We start from the raw sequence: 22,528 nt of genomic DNA, 5'->3' as shown, positions 1-22,528 counted from the left end.
GATTGGTTGGTTGGCCAAGATGAAGGTTGTGATTGGCGATGACTGCCTGCAAGCAGGATCTGAAAGCAACACGTTAGTTAGATTCCTCACCTTAGAATATCCCCAGGCGTCAGACTGGATCCGGAAGATTTTTGTAGCAATGCCCCTTGCGCGTCGCTAGGCGTCGTCTGCGGCTCCGCGTCCGTCGTTGGCGTCGTGCGCCGGAATGACATCGTCGGAGTACTTAGACTTGGTTCTTCTTTTTTACGCGCCAGTAAGCGCCGATCCGGGAGAGCTACCCCTTTAGTCAATTTTAGACTAACTTTTTCGACTCTTTTTGGTCACTTTCGACTCTGGTGCCGGTAGGATGCCTGGTTTCAAGGCCTGCGACGACTGTCACCGACTGATGTCGGTGACCGATCATCACCGGCGGTGCCTGTACTGCTTGGGCCTCGACTACGACGCGGAGTCGTGCTCCGACTGTATGGCCCTGACCTCGAAAGCTAGGCGGGAGCGGTCCCGCAAGCTTCTCAAGCTACGCCACTCTGCTCCGCGCCCCTCTCGATCCCGGTCCAGGAGGAGGTCCAAGGATCGGTCGCGGAGCCGCACTCGACATCGTCGCTCGTCTGGCTCGAAGTCTTCAGGTAAGTCGAAGCGCTCTAAGAAGTCCAAGAGGCGACACCGCTCTTCGGACTCCCCTAGCCGGTCGCGCGACTCGGCCGAGGGTCGTTCCACCCCCGCGGCTCCGCTGGAGCCGCAGGCGCCGCGCAAATCCCCATACCCGCCGGTCCCTGGGATTGACGCGACACCGACGGAGGTCAGTGCCTTCCTCTCGGCATGAGGAGCCTGGCCCCGCCCTCGACGCCCGCTGGCGCGACCTCGCGTGCCGGCGGCTCCGGCCCCGGCGCCATTGGAGGATCCGGCCCCGACGCCGCAGGTCTCCGAGGGGCCCGAGCCCGGGCCCCCGCCTGGGCCCCCGTCGACACCGGTTGACCTAGTCACGCCTCTTCCGCCGGCGCCGACACCGGTACCACCCCCGACGTCGATCCCCGGTTCAGCCCCTGTCCGGTCTAGACACCGATGCGGCGCCATCCGACGCCGCTAGAGACACATATTGTCTATCGACCGGCTCCGATCATTCCTCCTGTTTACCAGGAATCGGATGACGGGAGCGAATGGGAGGGGTCTGAGGACTCTATGACCCTTCAGGGGCAACTTTCTCAGGACTGGGGGGGAGGCCAGTGGATTGGATACCTCACCGGACACTGGATTCATCTCTCCTCCGACTGTGGCTTCGGAGGAGTGTTCAGCTTTTTCTGTGGTGCTGCGCAAGGCGGCCGCGGCCCTCGGGCTTGAGCTGCCTGCCGTGGCTGTGAGGACTAAGATCCTCACTGAGGTGCTTCAGTCTGCCGCATGCTCCACTGAGCCTCTGCTGCAATTCAATGAGGCCCTCACTGACTTTCTGCAGGGCACCTGGTCCAAGCCCTCCACAGTCCCTCCTGTGGATAGGAATGTTGCCAGGCGCCACCGTCCTGCTCCGGGCGACCCCAGTTTTCTGTCCCAACACCCCATCCCCGAGAGTCTGGTTATCCAGGCCTCTACCTCCCAATCCTCCTTCCCGTCCGCACCTCCGGACCGGGATTCCAAGAGACTGGAACAGTTCGGTAAGAAGCTGTTCTCCTCGCTCAGTTTGGGCCTGCGGTCTTTAAACACCACCTGTCTCTTGGACCGTTATTCCCACACTGTGGGATACGGTGGAGGACGTGCTGCCACTGTGCCCGGAGGAGGCCCAGGCGCGGCTTTCCTCGGCTCTGGCCGATGGGAGAGATGCAGCGCGCCATGCAATCCGATGTGAACTCGACACTACGGACTCGCTGGGTAGGGCTATTTCTACCACGGTGGCGCTTCGCCGTCACGCCTGGCTGCGGTCCACGTCCTTTTCAGGGGATGTCCAGAGCACACTCATGGACATGCCTTTTGATGGCGCTCGCCTTTTTGGTGAGAAAGCGGACAGTGCGCTGGCTCGCTTCAAGGACTCCCGGGCTACGGCCACGTCCTTGGGCCTCTCGGCCCCGCGGTCACAAACTTCCGCTTTTCGCTCCTTTCGAGGCCAAGGAAGGGGCACCTCCTCACGTCCGCCTAGCCACCGGCCGCAGAACCAGCCTGCATGCGGTCGCGGACGTGGTTTCCGCCGAGGCGGTACTGGAGGATGACGCGGTCAGTCCACATCCACCCCGGCAGCATCCACCTCAAAGCCTTCCTAGTCCGTGCTTTCAGGCCCATTCCTCGCCAGTGGGAGGCCGGGTTCGCCATCACCTGCTCCACTGGCGTACCATTACTTCGGACAGGTGGGTGCTGCAAATCGTCCGAAGGGGCTACTCCCTCCCCTTTGAGACGACCCCTCCAGCCATGCCACCGCAGCACCACCATATCTCGGAGTATCATTTGAATCTTCTGCAAGAGGAAGTTTCGGCCCTCTTGGCCAAAGAGGCCGTCGAGCGCGTTCCGAGCCCAGAAGTAGGTCGTGGTTGTTATTCCCACTACTTTCTGGTTCCCAAGAAGGGCAAAGGAGGCCTACGCCCTATCTTGGACCTCAGGAGCGTCAATGCCTTCCTCCGGAAGGAACGGTTCAAAATGTTGACTTTGGCTCAGGTTCTAGCTGCCCTAGACCCTGGAGACTTGCAGGACGCATATTTCCATATCCCCGACCTGCCGGCCCACCGGCGTTACCTGCGGTTCACGGTGGGTCAGGAGCACTTTCAGTTCATCGTGCTCCCCTTCGCCTTACCAGTGCCCCTCGGGTGTTCACGAAAGTGATGGCGGTGGTCGCAGCTCATCTGCGCAGATCAGGAGTTCCGGTCTTCCCCTATCTCGACGACTGGTTGTTGAAGGCGGGCTCGCCCCAAGCAGTCGTCTCCCACCTCCAGAATACGGCGGATCTCCTGCATTTGCTGGGGTTTTCCATCAATGTGCCGAAGTCACACCCGAGCACCTCTCAGAAGCTCCTCTTCATCGGAGCGGTTCTCGATTCGGCGCAGTTCTGGGTTCATCCACCGGAACAGCGGGTCCAGGATATACAGGCCCTGATTCCCATCTTTCGGCCTCTATCCTGGGTTTCGGTCAGGCTAGTGTTGCGGCTTCTGGGGCTGATGGCCTCCTGCATCCTACTAGTGCATCACGCCAGGCGGTGCATGCGGGCTCTGCAGTGGGACCTTAAGTTTCAGTGGGCCCAGCATCACGGCAACCTGTCCGACCATGTCTTGATCTCGGAGGGCACTGCACAGCAGTTGCAGTGGTGGCTCACGGACCGCGATTGGGTCATGGGGAAGAGCCTCTCCCTACCCCTACCGGAGCATGTCGTAGTGACGGATGCGTCCCTCCTGGGATGGGGTGGCCATATGGGAGAGGCGGAGATCAGAGGCCCCTGGTCTCCGGCGGAGTCTCGCCTCCACATCAACTTGTTGGAGCTGAGAGCGATCCGACTTGCACTGAAAGCCTTCCTTCCCTCTGTCAGGGGAAGTGTCGTGCAGGTGTTCACGGACAACACCACCGCCATGTGGTATTGCAACAAAGAGGGTGGGGTGGGGTCGTGGACCCTTTGTCAGGAGGCTCTGCGCCTCTGGACATGGATGGATCACCAGGGCATCACCCTGGTGGTTCAACATCTGGCGGGCTCTCTGAACGCCAGAGCAGACGAACTCAGCCGCCGGTGCATGATTGAGCACGAATGGCGTCTGAACTCGGACGTGGCACATGGGACCCCATTCCCTGTGGCCCAGCTGCATGTGAGCCATTAAGGGCCCTGGTGGACCCCATTCCCCAGGGCTGGTTGACGGGTTGTTTGACCAGGAGGGGCCCACCCCCGGGACATAGCAGTTTCTCTACCTGTACTGGCACGAATTGTGATTGGTCTCACTTGGCAGGAGCATTTTCAAATCTTCTGCCAATCAGGAGCAACCACCAAGTTCGCTCCTAATGAGCTGGGCTTGAAAAAGCAGATTTTGGATCGGGTTCTCTGCCCTCAGTAAAGTAGGCAGGGATTCCAATCTAAATATTACACTCGCCCAGAGGGAGCAGAATAATTATCTTCTCCCTGCGAGTAGTAATGCCAGCTCCACATGGATGCCGATAGCCAGCTGCAGCAGCGGTGGCCTTGGGGTTCACCCCATGGCCTCCAACATTACCGTACAATGCCCCGAGCTCTGGGAATTGTTTCTTCAGGGCTAAAATTGACTAGATTAAAGGGTGGGGGGTTTGTGCCCCCTCCCCCTAGTTTCAGCGCTGGACCCGAGGGATAGGGTCTCTGGGGTCGTAATCAGCCCAGGGAGGAGGGATACATGCACTCCCCCACACCCTCAATATTAATGCCTTAGTTATGATGCGGGGCCATGGAGTCCCTGAATCCATAGTCAGCCCGTGGAGGAGGTGGTTGCAGACCCCCGCTCTCCCAACAATAACACCGGGCCCTGTGGGATGGGGCCCCCATGTGACCAAATTCAGTCCTGGGATGGAACCAGGGACCCCTTCCCCTTAATCATAATGCCAGGCCCCAGGGATGAGGATCTCGGGGCTGAAATCGTCCCGTAAAAGGGGGGCGGTGTGCCCCACTCCCCCTGAAAATGTCTTCTCGCCCCGGGGGATGAGATCTTTGATAATATTGATAGCAGGTGTTAAACCGGAGTACTTGTAAGAAAAGGGGTGTGCAGTTCCTCAAAAAATACATTGAAGTCTAAAGTTTCAAGGGAAGGAATGTGCTCCAATTGGAGCACGGGCCCTCACATACCCAAATGGGTGTCATGCTTTATCATTGGGCTAGCTCCTCGTCTAGCCGGCTCTGCAATGACTGACGGGCACCCTCTAGGGGGCTCTTTGCCGGAGATCTTTTTTTTAAAACACACACAATTGATGGACGGAATACAGAGCAAATCGAAACATTCACTCCCAGTCAAGAGATCTGGGTTAAATCCATCATTCTTTTGCTCACCATGCCACCCCAGTTTAGACCTGGCCATATGCAAATCAGTCTTGACCCTGTGCCTCATGGGAACAGTCCAGCCCGAACTGCCAAGCCAGGTCCTCCCCGGTGAGTCGAAAACCAGCACCTAGTAGTTCTAATCGGGGGCAAAAAGTGGTGGGACCACTGCAACAAAACTCCAGCTTCCTACACATTGCACTTTGAAACTACTCTCCAGTCTACTTGCAACTCCACTTTGGGCCACTCATTGGAAGATACTGTACAACACATCACTCTGAAATGCCACTACATTCTACTGCAAGACCCACCGCACTTTGTGCCACTCTACTCTACTGCATAACACTGACACTCCGCCTCTCCGCTTGATGCCTCTCTGCTTGATGCCTCTCCGCTCTCTGTTCAGTAGATATACCACAGTAGGGTGTTTTGAGGCATTCACTGGTTACCTCTGCGCCAATTTGGCTTCAGTTAAGATGAAAATGACCTACAATCTGCCATGTTTTCCATTTTTATAAAATGTGATGTTAGCAGTAATATGTGCACCTTTCTTTTTTAACGCAGACAGACTTAATTAAAACAATGCCTCTCCGCTCCATGCCTCTTAATGAAACTCTACTCTGATGCACTACTCCAGTCTACTACACAGCATCCTAGTCTATACCCTACCACTCCACGCCACTTCACTCTGCGACATCCCAGACCACTCTACGCTACTCCACTCTAAAACACTGTACCACACGCCACTTCATGCTCCTCCAGTCTACATGGCACTCCACTGTACTGCACGACACACCACTACACTCTATGCCACTGTATGCCCCTGAAATGTACGCCACTCTCCTTCACTGTATAACACTGTGGCATGCCTCTTCACGCCTCTCTGCTCTGCCCCGCGCCACTTTATGCTAATCTGACTTTGTACTCCAACGAACACTCTACGCCACTCTTTCACTCTCCGATGTGCTATTCGCACAGATCTGAGGAAAGCGCAATAGAGGCTTGATAGTATGAATGAACTTCTGTTTATAGCAGCATAAAGTGGTTGTGATTATTGGTGCTCTGCCAGAATTTTAAACATTAATCTAGCGAGGATAGTCCTCCGAAGGAAAGTTGTTAAAGACCAAACCATTTCCTTATGGGATGGCAAGCTTTGCTATTGATGTTTATTCTCCTTGGTGGTCATACTTTTACATAGATGGTGTAGGACTTGTAGTATCTCTATAATGTGTTGACATTTCATTAAATCCCGGCTCTCCCCAAGGTTTTATCTTCTTTCTTTCAAATGGATTTATTTTCCAAAGTTAAATTTAACAAACCTTAATTGACTTCTAGTTATATGACTACTAATTTTCATCCATATATTGCCTACATATGATATTAATCAACCAAACCTGATGGGTCCTAGATTGTGTTGTTAATACATCGACCATGCACATATAGCAAAATATTTTAATGAGTCCCATTCATTAAAAATGTGTTAATGCGTGTATCATATCATCAACCTTTGCTGATGATTGAGGGAGATGTGCACAAATAGTTAGTTGTCACACATACCCCAGTGGAGACTTTGCTTTATTTATAGTCCTTTACTAGCATGTGGATGGTGAAACTGGACAAAAGGTTTTTTTATTTTGCACCCCACTAAGAAATGATTTTATTCTATGACGAGCCCTTCCTCTGTATTTAACTGAAATAATGGGGTTTTAACCTTTCCATTCCTTCGCGTAATCTGTCTTTTTAAGAGTGAATTTCCCAACTGGAGAAGGACCTGTGAAATGGTTAATACCCACAAACTATTTGGTGGGTGGTGTTAATCCACTTGCTGGGTACCTTTTAAGGAACCCCCTCTGCCCCACCCATTTGGAGATTACTTCTCATGACAATCTGCAAAATATGCATATTGTTTAAAGGAGTAAATCTGATATGCAGCTAGATGTAGGTCATGGGGACCAGGATCAAGGTATTTTAGCCCAAATGTCAAACCACCATAGTCTAAAAGCTACAGGTATTCCAGAATAAAAGAGGGGTATAGGAAAGTGCCTTCATTTAAAATAGTTTTCTGAACACTTCAATGTAGTTGAGTGTAATAAATTGACAGATGTATTGTTCTACTTCTTCCCTTAAAGCCAAACTCTATTGAGAGCATCTATTTCTTTAACCCTGATACTCCCCTGTTGTTACTTTTTTCTCCGTATGACTCCTGTTCTTGCACAAAAGAGACTCTTCCTGCTTAATGGAATGTTTTCCTTTAAACGTTATTGCAGCATATTTCTTGGTTTGTATAGTTATTTGGCAGTTTACTCTTTGTTTCAGTGTGTATCCAGGCGATGGATGAATCACAAGTGCTTTTAACCTTTCAAGACTGGCTAGCAAGTGTGACCGAGCGCATCCATCAGACTCTTCATTTCCAGTTTGATGGTAAGTTCTTGGTCAGAAACAATTCCATGGAACACTACATAATTTATGTATCCCTTATTGTGGTGGTTCGAGTTATAAAAGTACATTATCTTAGTCTGTTCAGTAGATAGACCACAGTAGGGTGTTTTGAGGCATTCACTGGTTACCTCTGTGCCAATTTGGCTTCAGTTACGATGAAAATTACCTACAATCTGCCATGTTTTCCATTTTTATAAAATTTGATGTTGGCTGTAATATGTGCACCTTTCCTTTTTTAACGCAGACTTAATTAAAACATTGATCACAGCATTGCAGGCTTTGCTCACGCTCAAACCTGTCATCCGGGTAGTAGCAGAACACGTTTCTCTCACACGCAACCATCAAAGCACTGAATTTTGCAGACAAGCTTCCATCATTCAAAACCGATCACAGCCAACAAAACAGCACTGTAAGCTTCATCACAAAGGCAAATAACTGATTCAGAATGCTGTACTGCAACTCAAGGGCCTCTCTGCCTCTGTCTGTCTGTCTCTCTCACTCTCACTCCCTCCCTCAAAATATCACTTTCTCACCATGAGTAACAGCTGTGCACCAGGCTTTACAGAGATCAGACAATAAGAATAGGCTGAGATCTCATGTGAAAATGACTGTGTGGCAGCCAATGCCTCCTGCTTCTCTTTTCTCTTTCCTACTGGCACGATTTGTGTTTACTTTAGGAATAATGTATTGCAATATTGTACAATCGCCCTTGTCAAACACGAGGCTGCATCCATCCTCCGCTCTAACTCTGCTCCCCCTCCGTCTCTCTAGGAAAGCCAGATCCACTGGTGTTCCACATTCCCCAGTCTTTCTTCGATGCCCTACAGCAAAGGATCTCCATTGGAAGCACTAAGAAGCGGATTCCCGACTCTACCACAGGTACTGGAGCTTCCCGCCCTTACAGTCACCAGCTGGTACTTTATTTCAGTGAGGTTCCAGTAAGTAGCTGGGGGGCGTGTAAGAGTGTTGCTCTGGGGCAATATTACAGAAGAAATTGTGGACTTTCTAAACTCTGAGTAACAACTTTGTATCTCTCCAACTTTTTTTTTTGTATCCAGCCAAACTCTACAACTCAAATAAGAAAATGAATGGCTCACATGTATGTTGTGCTGCCGGATGCACACTAGCTGGCATGATTAAAAGCATTTAAATCTCACTACAAGACATTTGTTTATGGTCACACTAGCAGTGCGTGGAGTTGCAAAACTGAAAACATCACACCTTTACGTAATTTATTTAAAGTTCTCCCGCTTCTGTAGTTCAAAGCACCTTCTGGTGGCACTTTCTCCAGCATTTCAGAAACGCTTACTAATGCAGTTCTTTTTCCACTTGAAAAGTAAATCATTTTGTTCTCATTTTTGAGATTTTTTTTCTCTGGATCTGCATTACTGAAAATATAAACTATCTTGCTTCCCTTCTAATTTGCTTTCTTCGCGCTTACCTTTACCTTTTCTGTCCGTTTTTAGGTATTGTAAAGTAATTTAGAAAGGTTTTTTTGATCCCTTTTTGTGCTTTACCTGGCCAGAGCAGCCTGAAACCATGTTTTTCTGAATTGGAAATGCACTTTGCAAGAGAACCTATGACTAATGCTTCTAATCCATTGGAAAAAGCATACAAAGGTACTTTGGAGGACATGGTCTGATTCCAAGTTCAGCAGATAGGGTAGCCATATTTAGTAACTGATGCATCCATGCTGAGCACTACTGTGCTCAAATAATTTGCCAGAAAAGTCTTTCGTCCACACCATTTACTAGTGTCTCTTTGAAGAGAATCTTATGCATTTTTAGTATTCATAGTTGTTTATCATGAATAGTCATAGGCGTGTTTCCGGTCTGTCTTGTCCACCCTTCCAATTTTAGCTTGAAGTCTCCTCCTCAGCATTTAATAAAGAAAATACGACTGTTACTACAGCTTAGTGTGGCCAGTGACACTTTCGGCATTGCTGACTGGAACTTGAGAAATCTTGCACAACAGGCAGAGTGTGCTTATCACGGCTCATACATGAGCCTTCTGGCTAACTTCAGGACTTAGAGTGAGAGCATACAGTCATGATTTTGTCCTGTGCTCAGAAATAGACTGAAATGTTGGGTCAGGCGGTTTGTGGTGCGTGTACTTGCAGCTCACATAGACATCCTGCTGTAGTGACATCATTAAAGAATGTCTCCATATTTCTGATATGGTCGGTGATTTCAAGCTGATTAGACAGTAAATGGCAGATGTTACTATTACCATATTTAATGATTCTCAACTTGCCAGTCACTGAATGATGAAAGGTTGAGGTGGCAGCAATGGCATTTGAGCTCATTAACTGCAAGTTGAACCAGGCTTGACCTGCTAACTCTTCTTAACTCACAAAGCCATCTCGCTTCTTTGATTTGTTGTGCATGATCGTAGGAAGCTATTTCTGTATATGGTATGTCATTAGCTGGTCATACCATGCCCAGAGTTACCCAAAAGTGTACATGGCTCAAAGTAAAACCTAAAGTGCTCAATTAGTGTTAGTGTGGGCTAGCAGCCTTAGGCCTAACACAGAGGACTGTAAGACATTTATTGCACAAAGTTGACCAATAATGGATACACAACTCAACAAGCATTTGCAATGCAACAGGTCTCGCATTAGTTAGTTATTGGGGTTGTAATTAAAATGTTGCTTAATGGTGTTGTTTTGAGCGATGCATCGTATATATGTGGTATAGAACTGAAAGCGCGCCATGCGCGCCTTGTACTAAAACACTTATATGAATGGATGGGGTTGGCAGAAACTTGAAGGCTGTGCCCTTGGTGGCCCCGGCGGCTTGTTTGCACAGTAAATAGAATTTTTAGGGAGAATAAATTGCGGCAGTGGGAGCGGTGAGGTTAGGGGACAAGGGGCACTATTTTAAGCAGCTAAGAAAGAGGCAGCGACAGGTCTACTGACAGGGTAAATAGGAAGGGTGGGCGGGGGAGAGTGCTTCCTAAAGTAGAATTTTTAGATGCATTGAGTTGTCCATGCATGTAATTAATACGGGGTGGGGGTTGCTGAATGAGACAGTGTCAGAAGCCACAGTCAGAAATACGATGTTAATACATTCCCGCTAATAAACTGAGCCCTTTAAAGTTCCAAACACGTGCCTTTGCATTTTTTTTTTTAATGGGGGGGTGGAGGTTCTGTGCTGAACATGTGGGGCCGGCTTTGTATTTCCCACAGTTCATGGGGCCAAGGCTAGACTACAATGGGCTCTTAGTTTGTAAGCAACAAACCGTGTACGTTTTTTAACACCAACGATTTGTGTACTACATTTTGGCACTAGAAGAAGAGAGCACGCAGGGGGTTTAGCTGTAAATTAGCTAGGCGCACGGGTGTCTACGGCATGTATATACGGACGGCAAGAGCACAAAAGGAGCAGAGGGTGAAGGAGATAAATATAAATAGTTGCGGGGGGAGAAAAGGAAGCACTGAGCTTTAGAACTTTCACCGCTTTTACCTAGCGGACCATGAGTGTTGCAGCGTATATATGCAGGTAACAGCATGCAAGGCCTTGATGTAAAGCGTATATGTTAGCACTGTAGCCCAATATGCCGTGGCGCAGACAGTGGTAGAATTTGTGAGCAGGGACACAGCAACCCCTGCAACGGAACGGGTACTCCTTTCCTATTACATTTAAAGCGCTGGGCTTGAGAATGCGGGATGCAGCAATGAGCAAAAATGTTAAGTTCGGGGCATGTGGGCTGCTCAATTCATATCTGTGCATAGATCGCCGCCTAGTGTTGGGTCCGGATGATTGCATATTGTTGTCCTGGAAGAGTCTTCGAAGTATCACGAGATAGGTGGCTCCTCCCCTGGACTACATCCTCAGATTGTTTTTTTCCGCCATTGGGTTCGGATGTGCTTATCTTAGCTCAAGTTAGGAAAACTTTATTTAAGGCCAAAAGCCTTTAGATTTCGTCAGTATCGTTTGCGTTCGGTATCGATAAATTATTATACTTGTTTTCGAACTTATTCACCCTTATCGGACTGAGTTTCGGTCCGAACATCGATCGACGTTCGAAGATGGAATCGAAGACTCCCTTCAAGAGATGTCCTCTATGTCACGCAAAATATCCACACGTCGATGTCCATCCGGTGTGTAACAAATGTTTATCACCGGATCATGATGAGACCAAGTGTATGGCCTGCGCCCGGTTCCGATCGAAAAAGACCCTTCGGAATCGACGAGCGGCTAGATTGGAGGCCAAAAAATCGGCGCCTAACCCGGTTAACATATTCAGTACCGAGGATGAAGAAGTTGAGAGCGTCGAAGAGGTAGAACAATTCAAATACGTTGAAGAGCAGGATGTTCATGAACAATCGGACCCTGCTTCGGAGCATGACTCCCAATATGACGACGAAGATGAGGAGATCTTCGAGGACGAAGACGTCGTCAACGGGGTAGGAGAAGACGCTGAGGCCCTTGGGGCCGAGGAAGATAGCTCAGGCGAGGAGCTAGGCCAATCCGTTGATGCGGAGGCCGAGGGAGATAGTCTTGATAAGGCTCGGGTCGAGGGATCGCCTGCGGGCCTTACCCAAGATCGGTCGGATCGTTCTACAGCCCCGCCTGAAGGCCCGGCTTCGAACATTTCAAAAGAGCCAGAAATATCGAAAAAGACTGGAGTCGATTCCGTGAAATCGAAACGAAAACCTGCACCGGTCAAATCGAAACCGAAAGTGCAACTGGTTCAGGTCGGATCGAAGGCATCGAAACCTTCCAATCCGTCGACACAAAAGGAGGACATCGGAGCCGAACAACCAAAGAAGGACATCGGTACCGAGAAACCAAAAAAGGACTTCGGCACCGAGAAACAAAAGAAGGCCCTCGGTCCCGAGAAGCAGCAGAGGCCTATAGCACCGAAGGTTGGGGCACCAACGACCAAGGTCAAGGTGGTCCATCCGACTACATCAACACCGAGGAGTGCCAGAGACCGCGTCGAGGCCTGTCTCCAAAGAGCCTATCGGATCAAAAGCACCGTCGGCATTCACTTTGAAACAGGTATCGGAGTCCCTAAAGCGCATCAGGTAACGGGACACTCTCGAACCGAAAACGGGTCCCGAACCGAACAAGGTCGCCAAGGCTCACTCGGCGTCGGCACCGATCAAGTTTGGATTGCCACCACCGGGGGCACCTAAGATGTTCGACCTTAGGTAGAGTATCGAACAACCAAGAACAGTGTCGTCAGAAAGAACAGATGTCGAAGACTCACAGGACCAGTTTATCGACGTAGACCCTGGTAGACTGTCGTTCCGCAAGCGGAAAATTGTTCCAGAAAAGGCTTTGGAATCATACAAACTTCCACTGAAAAGGAAAATGGCGTCCGGTTCGACACCAGTGCTTGTGGAACCTTACCAAACTTATGATCAGGAACCACAATCCTTTTCTCCCGCACACTCGGAGGCGGATGCAGGAGAGGGCTATAATGAGGATACCACTTATCCTGTGGATACTGACCCTGATGACCAACAGCAAGACCAGGATCAGGCATGGGGGGGATCCTAATGACCCAGGAGACCCACAAAATGCTCCTGACACTCATCTTTATAATGTAAAACCATCTCCCACTGAAGATACTGCTGCTTTTAACGCTCATTGAAAGAGCGGCTGCCAATCACGGAGTGGAACTTCATTCTGACTCTGTGGAAGAGGATTTCTTGGTGGACACGTTCTCAACATCAGAAAGAACGGTCGAGACTCTACCAATGTTAAAAGGGGTTATTAAACATGCTAAGGACATCTTTAAGGAGACAACCAGAGCACGGGTATTGAACCCGAGAATAGAAAAAAAATACAAACCAGCCCCAGGAGACCCAATGTACATTAAGGGTCAATTGCCGTTGGACTCAATGGTAGTTTCTAATGCTCGCAAGAGAGCTAACTCGCAAACTACCGGTGATGCTCCTCCTCCAGACAAGGAGTCCAAAGTGCTAGAAACATCGGGAAAAAGGATAGCAGCATAAGCGGCAAACATCTGGCGCATTGCCAACACTCAGGCACTCCTGGCCAGATACGACAGGTCACACTACGATACCCTAGAAACACTGATAGAACACCTACCAGATGACTACAAAGATGGAGCGGAGCTCCTCATCAGAGAGGGAAAACTCATTACAAATGCGTCCATCAAATGCGCACTAGATGCAGCTGACACTGCAGCAAGGGCAATCAACACTAGTGTGATGTTGAGGAGGCACGCATGGTTGAGAATATCAGGTTTCAAACCTGAAATTCAATCTAATATCTTGAATCAACCAGTCAACCCATACTTTTTATTTGCCCCCGAGGTTGACACTACACTAGAAAAGATTAAAAAGGACACAAACTGCGAAATCTATGGGGGCTCTACAGTCGCAGCAGTTTCAGAGTGGCTCCTTTCGTCGCCCCGGGAATAGAGGAGCAGCTAGAGGTCAGGGGTCCCAGCAGCAGTACAATAAAGGAGGTACCCAGAGTACCTATAATAAGAACAATAGGGGTGGATATCGTGGATCCAGCACCAAAGGCAGAGGACGAGGACACAACAACACCAGGTCCTCCGCCAATAACAAACAGTGACGTCTTGTCACTGCCCCCGACCACATAACACCGGTCGGGGGGAGACTCCAACAGTTCCTGCCAGTCTGGAGATCCATCACCACAGACAGGCGGGTCAGAGAAATTGTCCAGTACGGTTATTGTCTGGAATTAACATCCAATCCACCCAACATACCACCAAGACACAGTCCTATGTCCGCAGAGCACTTGACATTATTGCGGCAGGAAGTACTAAGTATGCTGCAGAAAGGAGCCATAGAGCTCGTGCCTGTAGAACAACGAGGGTCAGGGGTGTACTCTCTGTACTTCTTGATCCCAAAAAAGGACGGGTCTCTAAGACCTATACTGGACCTAAGACCTCTCAACCAATACATTCTGTCAGAGCATTTTCATATGCTCACCCTCCAGCAGGTTCTGCTGTTACTCAGTCAGGGAGACTTCCTAGCAACACTGGATTTGAAGGATGCGTATTTCCACATACCCATATACCCATCACACAGAACATATCTCAGGTTCACTATTCAGGATCAGCATTATCAGTTCAAAGTCCTCCCTTTCGGAGTAACAACGGCACCCAGAGTCTTTACCAAGTGCCTAGCAACAGTGGCTGCACACTTAAGGAGACAGCACATTCACGTCTTCCCTTACCTGGACGACTGGCTTGTTCAGGCAAAGTCAGCCCAGCAGTATGCCAGCCACATATCCCACACCATTCACTTTCTTCACAGTCTGGGATCCTCACTGAATTATCCAAAGTCACATCTTCAACCCGCCCACGTACGGCAGTACCTGGGCGCGACCATAGACACTCTGGCAGCCACAGCTCAGCCAAATTTAGTGAGGATCAACCGCATGCAACTGCTGATAAAGAAGTTCAGACCCCAACACTCCCTTCCAGCGCGAGTGTTCATGCAGTTGATAGGCATGATGGCTTCCTGCATCTTCATAGTCCCGCACGCAAGACTACATATGCGCCCGCTTCAGGAGTGCTTAGCACGTCAATGGAATCAGCCTCAAGGACCGTTGAAAGACCTAGTGTTGGTGAGCGGTCGGGCATACAACTCTCTGCATTGGTGGAATCCACAAAACCTTTGCAAGGGCCGACCGTTCCAAGAGCCTGTTCCACAAATAATACTGACGGCGGACACGTCTCTCCAGGGATGGGGAGCTCATGTACTCCATTACACAGTGCAGGGACTATGGACGACACAGCAAAAGAAGATGCACATCAACCTTCTGGAACTGATGGCAATCTTCCTGGCAATGAAGGCATTCAAAGTACACTTGTGCAACAAAGTCGTGTTGATCCGGACGGACAACATGACTGCCATGTACTACATACAGAAGCAGGGAGGAACACACTCTCCACAGTTGTCTCATCTGGCACAGAGCATGTGAAGGTGGGCCATTCAGAGGAACATGTTCCTCATGGCAGAACACCTCCCGAGCAAGGACAACCAAATGGCGGATCTGCTCAGCAGACACAGCCACCAAATGCACAAGTGGGAGCTACATCCATCAGTACTCCAACCGTACTTCCAGCAGTGGGGTCATCCAGAGATAGACCTATTCGCCACAAGGGAAAACGCAAAATGCCAAAGCTTTGCCGCCAGGTTCCCGCATCCACAGTCGCAGGGCAATGCGATATGGATGAACTGGTCAGGCAGATTTGCGTACGCTTTTCCCCCAGTGCCATTAATACCGCTAGTGGCACGCAAACTAAGGCAACACTCAATGACACTCATCCTGGTTGCTCCAATGTGGGCACGCCAGCCATGGTACACCACGTTGCTAGAACTTTTCGTGGTGCCGCATCAAAGACTGCGGCTAACACCCAGACTTTTAACACTGAACCATGGCGAAATTCAGCACCCAGATCCGCAACAGCTGAACCTGGCGATCTGGCTCCTGAAGTCTTACAGTTTGGCTACCTGAACCTGCCTCCAGAATGTATGAATATCATCAAGGAGGCCAGGAGACCCACGACCAGAGCTTGCTATGCGGCTAAATGGAAAGATTTGTCATTTACTGTAAAAACAATGACATTAATCCGCTGGATGCATCCATTCAGAACATCATCTGTTACCTGTTACACTTATACCGATGCAATCTGGCATACAGCTCCATCCGTATACATCTAACCGCAATAGCAGCCTATCCACAGAATAGGCAGCACCTCTCTTTATTCAGAGTGCCTGCCATCAAAGCCTTCTTAGAGGGACTCAAAAGAGTGATTCCTCCAACACACCCACCGGCACCGGTGTGGAACCTGAATGTGGTCCTCACCAGATTGATGGGTCCACCTTTTGAACCTCTACATTCATGTGAGATTCAATTCCTCACCTGGAAAGTAGCTTTCTTAGTGGCAATCACTTCGTTGAGAAGAGTTAGTGAACTCCAGGCACTAACCATTCAAAAGCCATTCATTTAGGTTCACGCAAATAGAGTTGTACTACGTACCAACCCCACATTCCTGCCTAAAGTGATATCGCAGTTCCACATGAATCAGACTATTGAACTGCCTGTTTTCTTTCCAAATCCAGAAAATGTCGCAGAGAGAATGCTCCATACACTAGATGTAAAGAGGGCCCTCATGTATTATATAGACAGAACAAAGGATTTCAGGAAAACAAAACAACTGTTTGTTGCCTTTTCCCCACAACACAAGGGCAACGCCATTTCCAAAGCAGGGATAGCCAGATGGATCGTTAAATGTATTCAAATTTGCTATGAAAAAGCTAAACGCACATTAATGATTCCTCCAAGAGCCCAATCAACACAAGTTAGGGGCGTCCATGGCTTTCCTAGGGAACATTCCTTTAGAGGAAATATGTAGAGCAGCCACATGGTCCACTATACATACATTTACTAAACACTACTGTGTAGATGTACATTCAAAACAGCAGGCAGCTGTAGGACAGGCTGTTCTCAAGACCCTTTTTCAGACTGCTGCAGCTGACATGGGCAGCCGCCGCTAATGGAGGGACTGCTATGTAATCTATGCACAGATATGAATTCAGCAGCCCACATGCCTCGAACCGAATATGCTACTTGCCAGTATGCATCTGTTCTTGGCATGTAGGGCTGCTGACATTCATATCGCCCACCCTCCTCCCCCGCGCCTGTAGCGGCTGCAGCACTCAGAATTACTGTATAGCATGGTCATCACTTACTGTATCTACTCCATCACTGCCACAATGGCGAAAAACAATCTGAGGATGGAGAGGATGCCCATGCGCACTGTAGTCCAGGGGAGGAGCCACCTATCTCGTGATACTTCGCAGACTCTTCCAGGAAAACAATGTGCAATCATCCGGACCCAACACTAGGAGGCGATCTATGCACAGATATGAATGTCAGCAGCCCTACATGCCAAGAACAGATGCATACTGGTAAGTAGCATATTCGATACCTGCCTTTGAACACCAGAGATGTGTTTTCTTCATAAAGGCGCTACAAGAAGTGAAAGCACGGAGGGGGAGTAAATAAAGTAAAGGCGCCATATGCGTGTTCTGCTGCAACGCCGTAATTAAAAGGTGACCGGGCAAGTGGGTAGAAGACCATGCAAAAGAAAGTGGAAGCGGGGAGTAAAGAAAGAGAAGGCGCGCCATGCGCGTGTTCTGCTAATTCACTGTAATGAAAAGACCCTGCCGGGAGACTCTGCAGGGAGCGCGCCATGCGTGCACACCAAGCGTGCGCACACCAAGCGCATGCACACCAAACGCATGCACACCAAACGCATGCACATCTCCTGTCCAACGGGGGGAAGGAGGGAAAGTGAAAGCACGCCATGCGCAACTTGTGCTGAAAAGCCGGGAGCCCTACACGTGTACATCTCCTGTCCGTACGCGTGCACACCTCCTGTCCCCCCTTCGCAAGCAAAATCGACAACCATAGATCTCGCAATCGAGCAGCGCATGCGCTGCGTCGCTAGGCGAGACCTATAAAGGAGCTCCACACCAATTTTCGAAAAATAAGCTTTGTTCGTATTTTATTTTAAGACCAAGACCTTCGCAATAAGGTAGGTACGTTTTTAAATCTATTTTTCACTTTAAAAAATCACCGCATGAAGAAAATTCTGAACAGCCAAATGTTAACCTATGGGAAAAACAATATTGCGGTTAAACAGGTACGTATCACATTTATGGTTCCAGTCTTCGGGACCAAAGGTCAGCAAGGGGCAAGGGTCTGGTGAGTACCAAAAGTGCACCACCACCAGCAGCACAGGGGCATCCAGGTGCAGTGTTAAAATTCAGAGTTCGGCCCAATGAGTTTCAATGGAGACTGGGGGTGCTTGGAACCTCCCACTGCTTGAAGGTAAGGCGATACGTTGCAGGGGCCAAGCTTTGGGGATTACGACCAGCACAGGGTGGGCCACAAAGCAGCACCAAACATATACCACCAGCAGCACAGGGGCGGCCTGGTGCAGGGTGCAAATTCGGCGTCTGCACCCAGTGCTTTTCAATGGAGAATCTTCTTTTAGGAAACAGGCTGCTGGCGTCGAACCGGAGGCTGCAGGCAGAAAACCAGCAACTGTACAGGTAAGTTGGGATGTTGGGGGTCAGAGGAGCAACGCTGATCAAGCTCCTCAAAGCCCACGGGCTGCAGGTGCAAGGTTGCCTCAAGGCATCAGATTTCTTCTTACCGGGCCAGTCGCGGGTTGGGGGCCCTTCAGATTCACACTGCAGGCATCATCGTGGAGGTCAGGAGAGGTCGTCCAAAACTGGGCTCTGAGTCCGGATTGCTGGGGAAACTTCACTGTACAGGTGAGCCACTCGGGCGGTGGGCATCTGGTGCAGAGTGGGAAGGTGATCCACCTAGGTCCGGAGTCTTTGTAGTTGTTTTCTTCTGGTCAGGGCCGCTGTTAGGAGGTTGGAGTCTTTTTCAAAGCAGCAGCCCTCCCAGGGTTTTCAGAGGTCATTGGCTGCAAGACAAGTCATAGGGTCGTTGTGAGAAAGTGGCTCTGTATATACTGTTTTTCAAATAGGTACAGGGTGTACAGAGTCCACAGTCCCCAGAGGTTTGGCAGAGGCTAAAGTTAGATATAACCTTACTCTCTAAAGTGGTAGCTTGGTCGAGCAGTAAAGGCAGTATCAGAGGACAGTGTAAAGCATTTGTTGCACACACTCAGCCAGCAAATGGTCTCACACACTTAATAACTGAACTCTAGGCCAATGGTTTATATATAAAAAATATATGCTTGTTTTATTTTAGAACCAACAGTAGGTATTAAAATCTACTTTCTCAGAATGAGATGCTTTGTATAAATACTTCTGCAATATGCAGTTGACTTTTGTAGAAAGTTACAAGTGGTTGCAATAGGCAACACAGTTTTAAACACAATAATGCATCGAGTTCAATGGAAGTTTCAAGTTATTTGCCACAGATTACTTTTAGGATTACTTTAGGAATTCCAGGACTGCCTCCTAGATTCAGTCCTGGGTCAGTACTTAGAATCAAGTGATAAAAGTCGACTTAATTACTGTGATGACTTTTAGACCATATTTTGCTATTTTAAAAGTTGACACTTAGAAAATATTTCATAGAAAACAGTCAATGATTCCCTATGGCAGAAAATTCAAGTTGCAGGTATAGTATGTTCTCGTTACTTTTGTAATCCAGTACTGGGTGCATAGACTCAGTACTGGGACCTTTATCCAAAACAGGTAAGTAATTACGTTTTCAGATATTATACGATTTTTGAAGAATATTTAAAGTTTGCAGAAATTGACGGAGAAGAAATTTCACAGAAAAACAGTCAATGATTTCCTATGGGAGAAAATTGGGTTACTGGTAAGTACAGTTGTAAGTATTTTTCAGAGTCAGTGCTGGGCACCAAGATCCAGCACTGGGAGCTCACCTAAGAGCAGGTGAGTATTTTCGTTTTTGTTACCTGGTTGATTTTTGGTGAATATTTTAAGTTTTGAAAAGTCCACACTTAGAAGAAATTTCAGGGAAAGCCAGTCAATGTTAACTCAATTTTCTCCATAGGGTATCGGCTCAAAGGTAAGTACTCGACTGGCAGAGTTAACGTTCTGGGCATAGACTCGGGGGGTCTCCCAGGGTCAGGTAGGTACAGTTGATTCACCCTCAGTGGCACAAGGGCGGCCAGGTGCAGAGAGTGTTAGGCCCAATGTTATCCTATAAGAGGTAGGGGGGCCTTGGTTGGTGGCTGCTGACTAGCAGGCCACACGGCTGTGGGAGCTGGGCTCCTGGTCACTTACTCAGGGCAAGTGGGGAAGTAGATATGTGTAGAGGTTACACTGCCAGGGCCACTCGGGCGGCTGGGTGCAGGGTGCTTTTGAGCCTTCGGGTATTCAATTGATTTCAATGGGAAATCTCCGGTTTAGAGAGACTGCAAGCTCGGGGACGAGGATTCTTCAGGTGCCACCACCACTTCGAGAGGTAAGTTGCGTAGTTGGAGGATAGGTAGGTACCCTGGGATTGGACACAGGGGGCCGCGGGGCGCCGGGTGCAGGGGTGCCTTTTGGTGTCGGGAAATCTTACCCTCTGTTGATCGCGGTTGGGGCGGCCCCTGGTTCTGAGGCTGCAGGCTTCTTCAGGAGTGTAGAGGGAGGTCCTTGGGTGCCGGACTTGGGGTCACAGTCGCCGTGGGGTCGTCCTCGTGGTCTTTGTTCACTCCGGCACAGGCCTTGCTTGGCGGGTGCAGTGTGTGCTTGGTTCGCGGTTCCGGGCTGCTGCCAGGAATTAGAAGTAGATTTTGAGTAGAGCCTCTACTCATGGGAGTCCCAGGGGGCTTAGAGTCAAAAGGTAGCCAGGTCCTCCGGGGTTTGTGAAGTTGCTGGCCGCAAGAGATGCCGGGTTGGAGCAGGAGCAGGTTTGAGGGTCTACAGGCTGGTAGGGCTGGGGCCAAAGCAGTTGGTGTCTTCCTCTTCTTAGCAGCTGCAGGGCAGGTCTTCTTTCTTCTAGATCTTCTTCGGAATCTGGAATCTGGGGAAGGAAGGTTCAGGGTGCCCCTAAATACTAGATTTTAGGGGCGTTACAGGTAGGTGAAGGGCAGGGACCAATGGGTTCCTGTCCTGGGGTGGGTACACCCCCTATCCTGCCTCTCTACTGTGGGAGGGGGGCAGTAGCCTAGTCCTGATTGGGCAGGGCTTCCCATCTTCAAGATGGCGAGAGCCCGGAGATGTGCTTCACCTCGCCTCCCCCACCTGAGGGGTGGGGTTGGCAGGCTGGCACATCCCCTGTCCTTATTTGGGGTTTCCGGCCAAGCTTCCCACCAGTGTGGGGGGTTGCAGTGGCCTGGGGAAGCTCACATAGGCGGCATGCCTTTGAAGCTTCCCCCTGCCCATCCTGGGGGAGGAGATTTAGCACCTCGCCCAGGATGTGCATTGTTGCAGACCCAGGAGAGCAGGGGCTCTCCTACCCAGGGGTCCAGCAACATGTCTGCTGGGTGGCAGCCTAGGCAGCCTCAGAACAGACATGGATTGTAGGTTTAGGTTTCAGGGGGCCTCTCTAAGATGCCCTCTGGGGTGCTTGGTACATTAAATCCCACACTGGCATCAGTGTGGGTTTAATGTGCTGAGAAGTTGGATACCAAACTTCTCAGTCTTCAGTGTTGCCATTATGGTGCTGTGGAGTTCGTGTTTGATGAGCTCCCAGCACCATATACTCTTAAATGGCAGGACTGCACTTGCAGTGCCCAGGAATGGACCTGGATACTGTAGGGGCACAGGGCTCCTGCTCCTGTGCCCACACCATTGGCATAGGGCACCCAGCTAGAGGGGTGGCTGCTGTATGCCATGGCAGTGTAGGTGGTGGGCATGGCACACAGGGATGTGTGCCATGTCGACTCTTTGTTTTGTCTTGTACCCAGACACTCAGCCTGCAAAGGGGGGGGTGTGTGTGTGTGTGTGTGTGTGTGTGTGTGTGCACACACAGGGCCTCTGAGGGTGGCACAATGAGTGCTGCAGCCCTTAGAGGCCTTCCCTGGGTACCTAGGGTACCATTTACCAGGGGCTGACATGTGGCCAGGGTTTGCCAATTTGGGTTTTGTGTTTTAGGGAAGGAACATAGGCCCTGGGCACCTGATTGGCATGAGTCCAGAGCCCACTCAGTCAAAGTACATTAAGCAATTCAGCAAAAAGTGGGGGCAGTTGTCGTCTTTAGTCTTCTCTGCAGGAATGTCTAATTTCATCTTAGGTCTTTGCAAATCTAGTTTTCAGGTTTAGGGGAGTCACTTAAGTAAAACATTAAGGGACGTTTTAGAGGAGTAGCAGGTAGGGGCAGTGGGCACCATACAGGGGGTGACTATACCCTCAGTTATGCCACCCTCCTATGGGAGGGGGCATAGTCCTAGCCGTGATTGTATGGTTCTGTCCATCGTCAAGATGACGAGGCCTGAAAGATGTGCTTCACCTCACCTCCGCCACCTTAGGGGATGGAGTTGGCAGAGGTGGGCGCACTCCTATTCTTCCAGGTTTTCCTGCCCAAAGTGAAGGTCTAAATCGGGGGCTGCCATCTGCTGCTAGCAGCAGTGGTTGGGGGCTGGGGTCGCATTACAAAGGCTGCAGGCCTTTGAAGCTTCCCCTTCGAGCACTGGCCCATCCTGGGGAAGAAGGTGTGACACCTCTGCCCA

At 49.8% G+C, this 22,528-nt stretch overlaps 1 protein-coding gene across 2 annotated transcripts in view; it reads left to right on the top strand.

The window, feature by feature from the left end:
* C11H2orf42 (chromosome 11 C2orf42 homolog) overlaps nucleotides 1–22,528 on the top strand; it is a 287,883-nt gene that overhangs the window by 157,463 nt on the left and 107,892 nt on the right. For both annotated transcript variants that reach the window (XM_085636210.1, XM_085636211.1), the window contains exons 4-5: nucleotides 7,268–7,372; nucleotides 8,162–8,269. In XM_085636210.1, coding sequence (XP_085492336.1) covers nucleotides 7,268–7,372; nucleotides 8,162–8,269 — 213 coding nt within the window. The remainder of the gene's footprint in view (nucleotides 1–7,267; nucleotides 7,373–8,161; nucleotides 8,270–22,528) is intronic.

Source organism: Triturus cristatus, chromosome 11 (genome assembly GCF_964204655.1).
Source record: "Triturus cristatus chromosome 11, aTriCri1.1, whole genome shotgun sequence".
NCBI lineage: Eukaryota > Metazoa > Chordata > Amphibia > Caudata > Salamandridae > Triturus > Triturus cristatus.
Note: the sequence above shows the minus strand (reverse complement) of the source record. Positions and strands in the feature narration are given on the sequence as shown.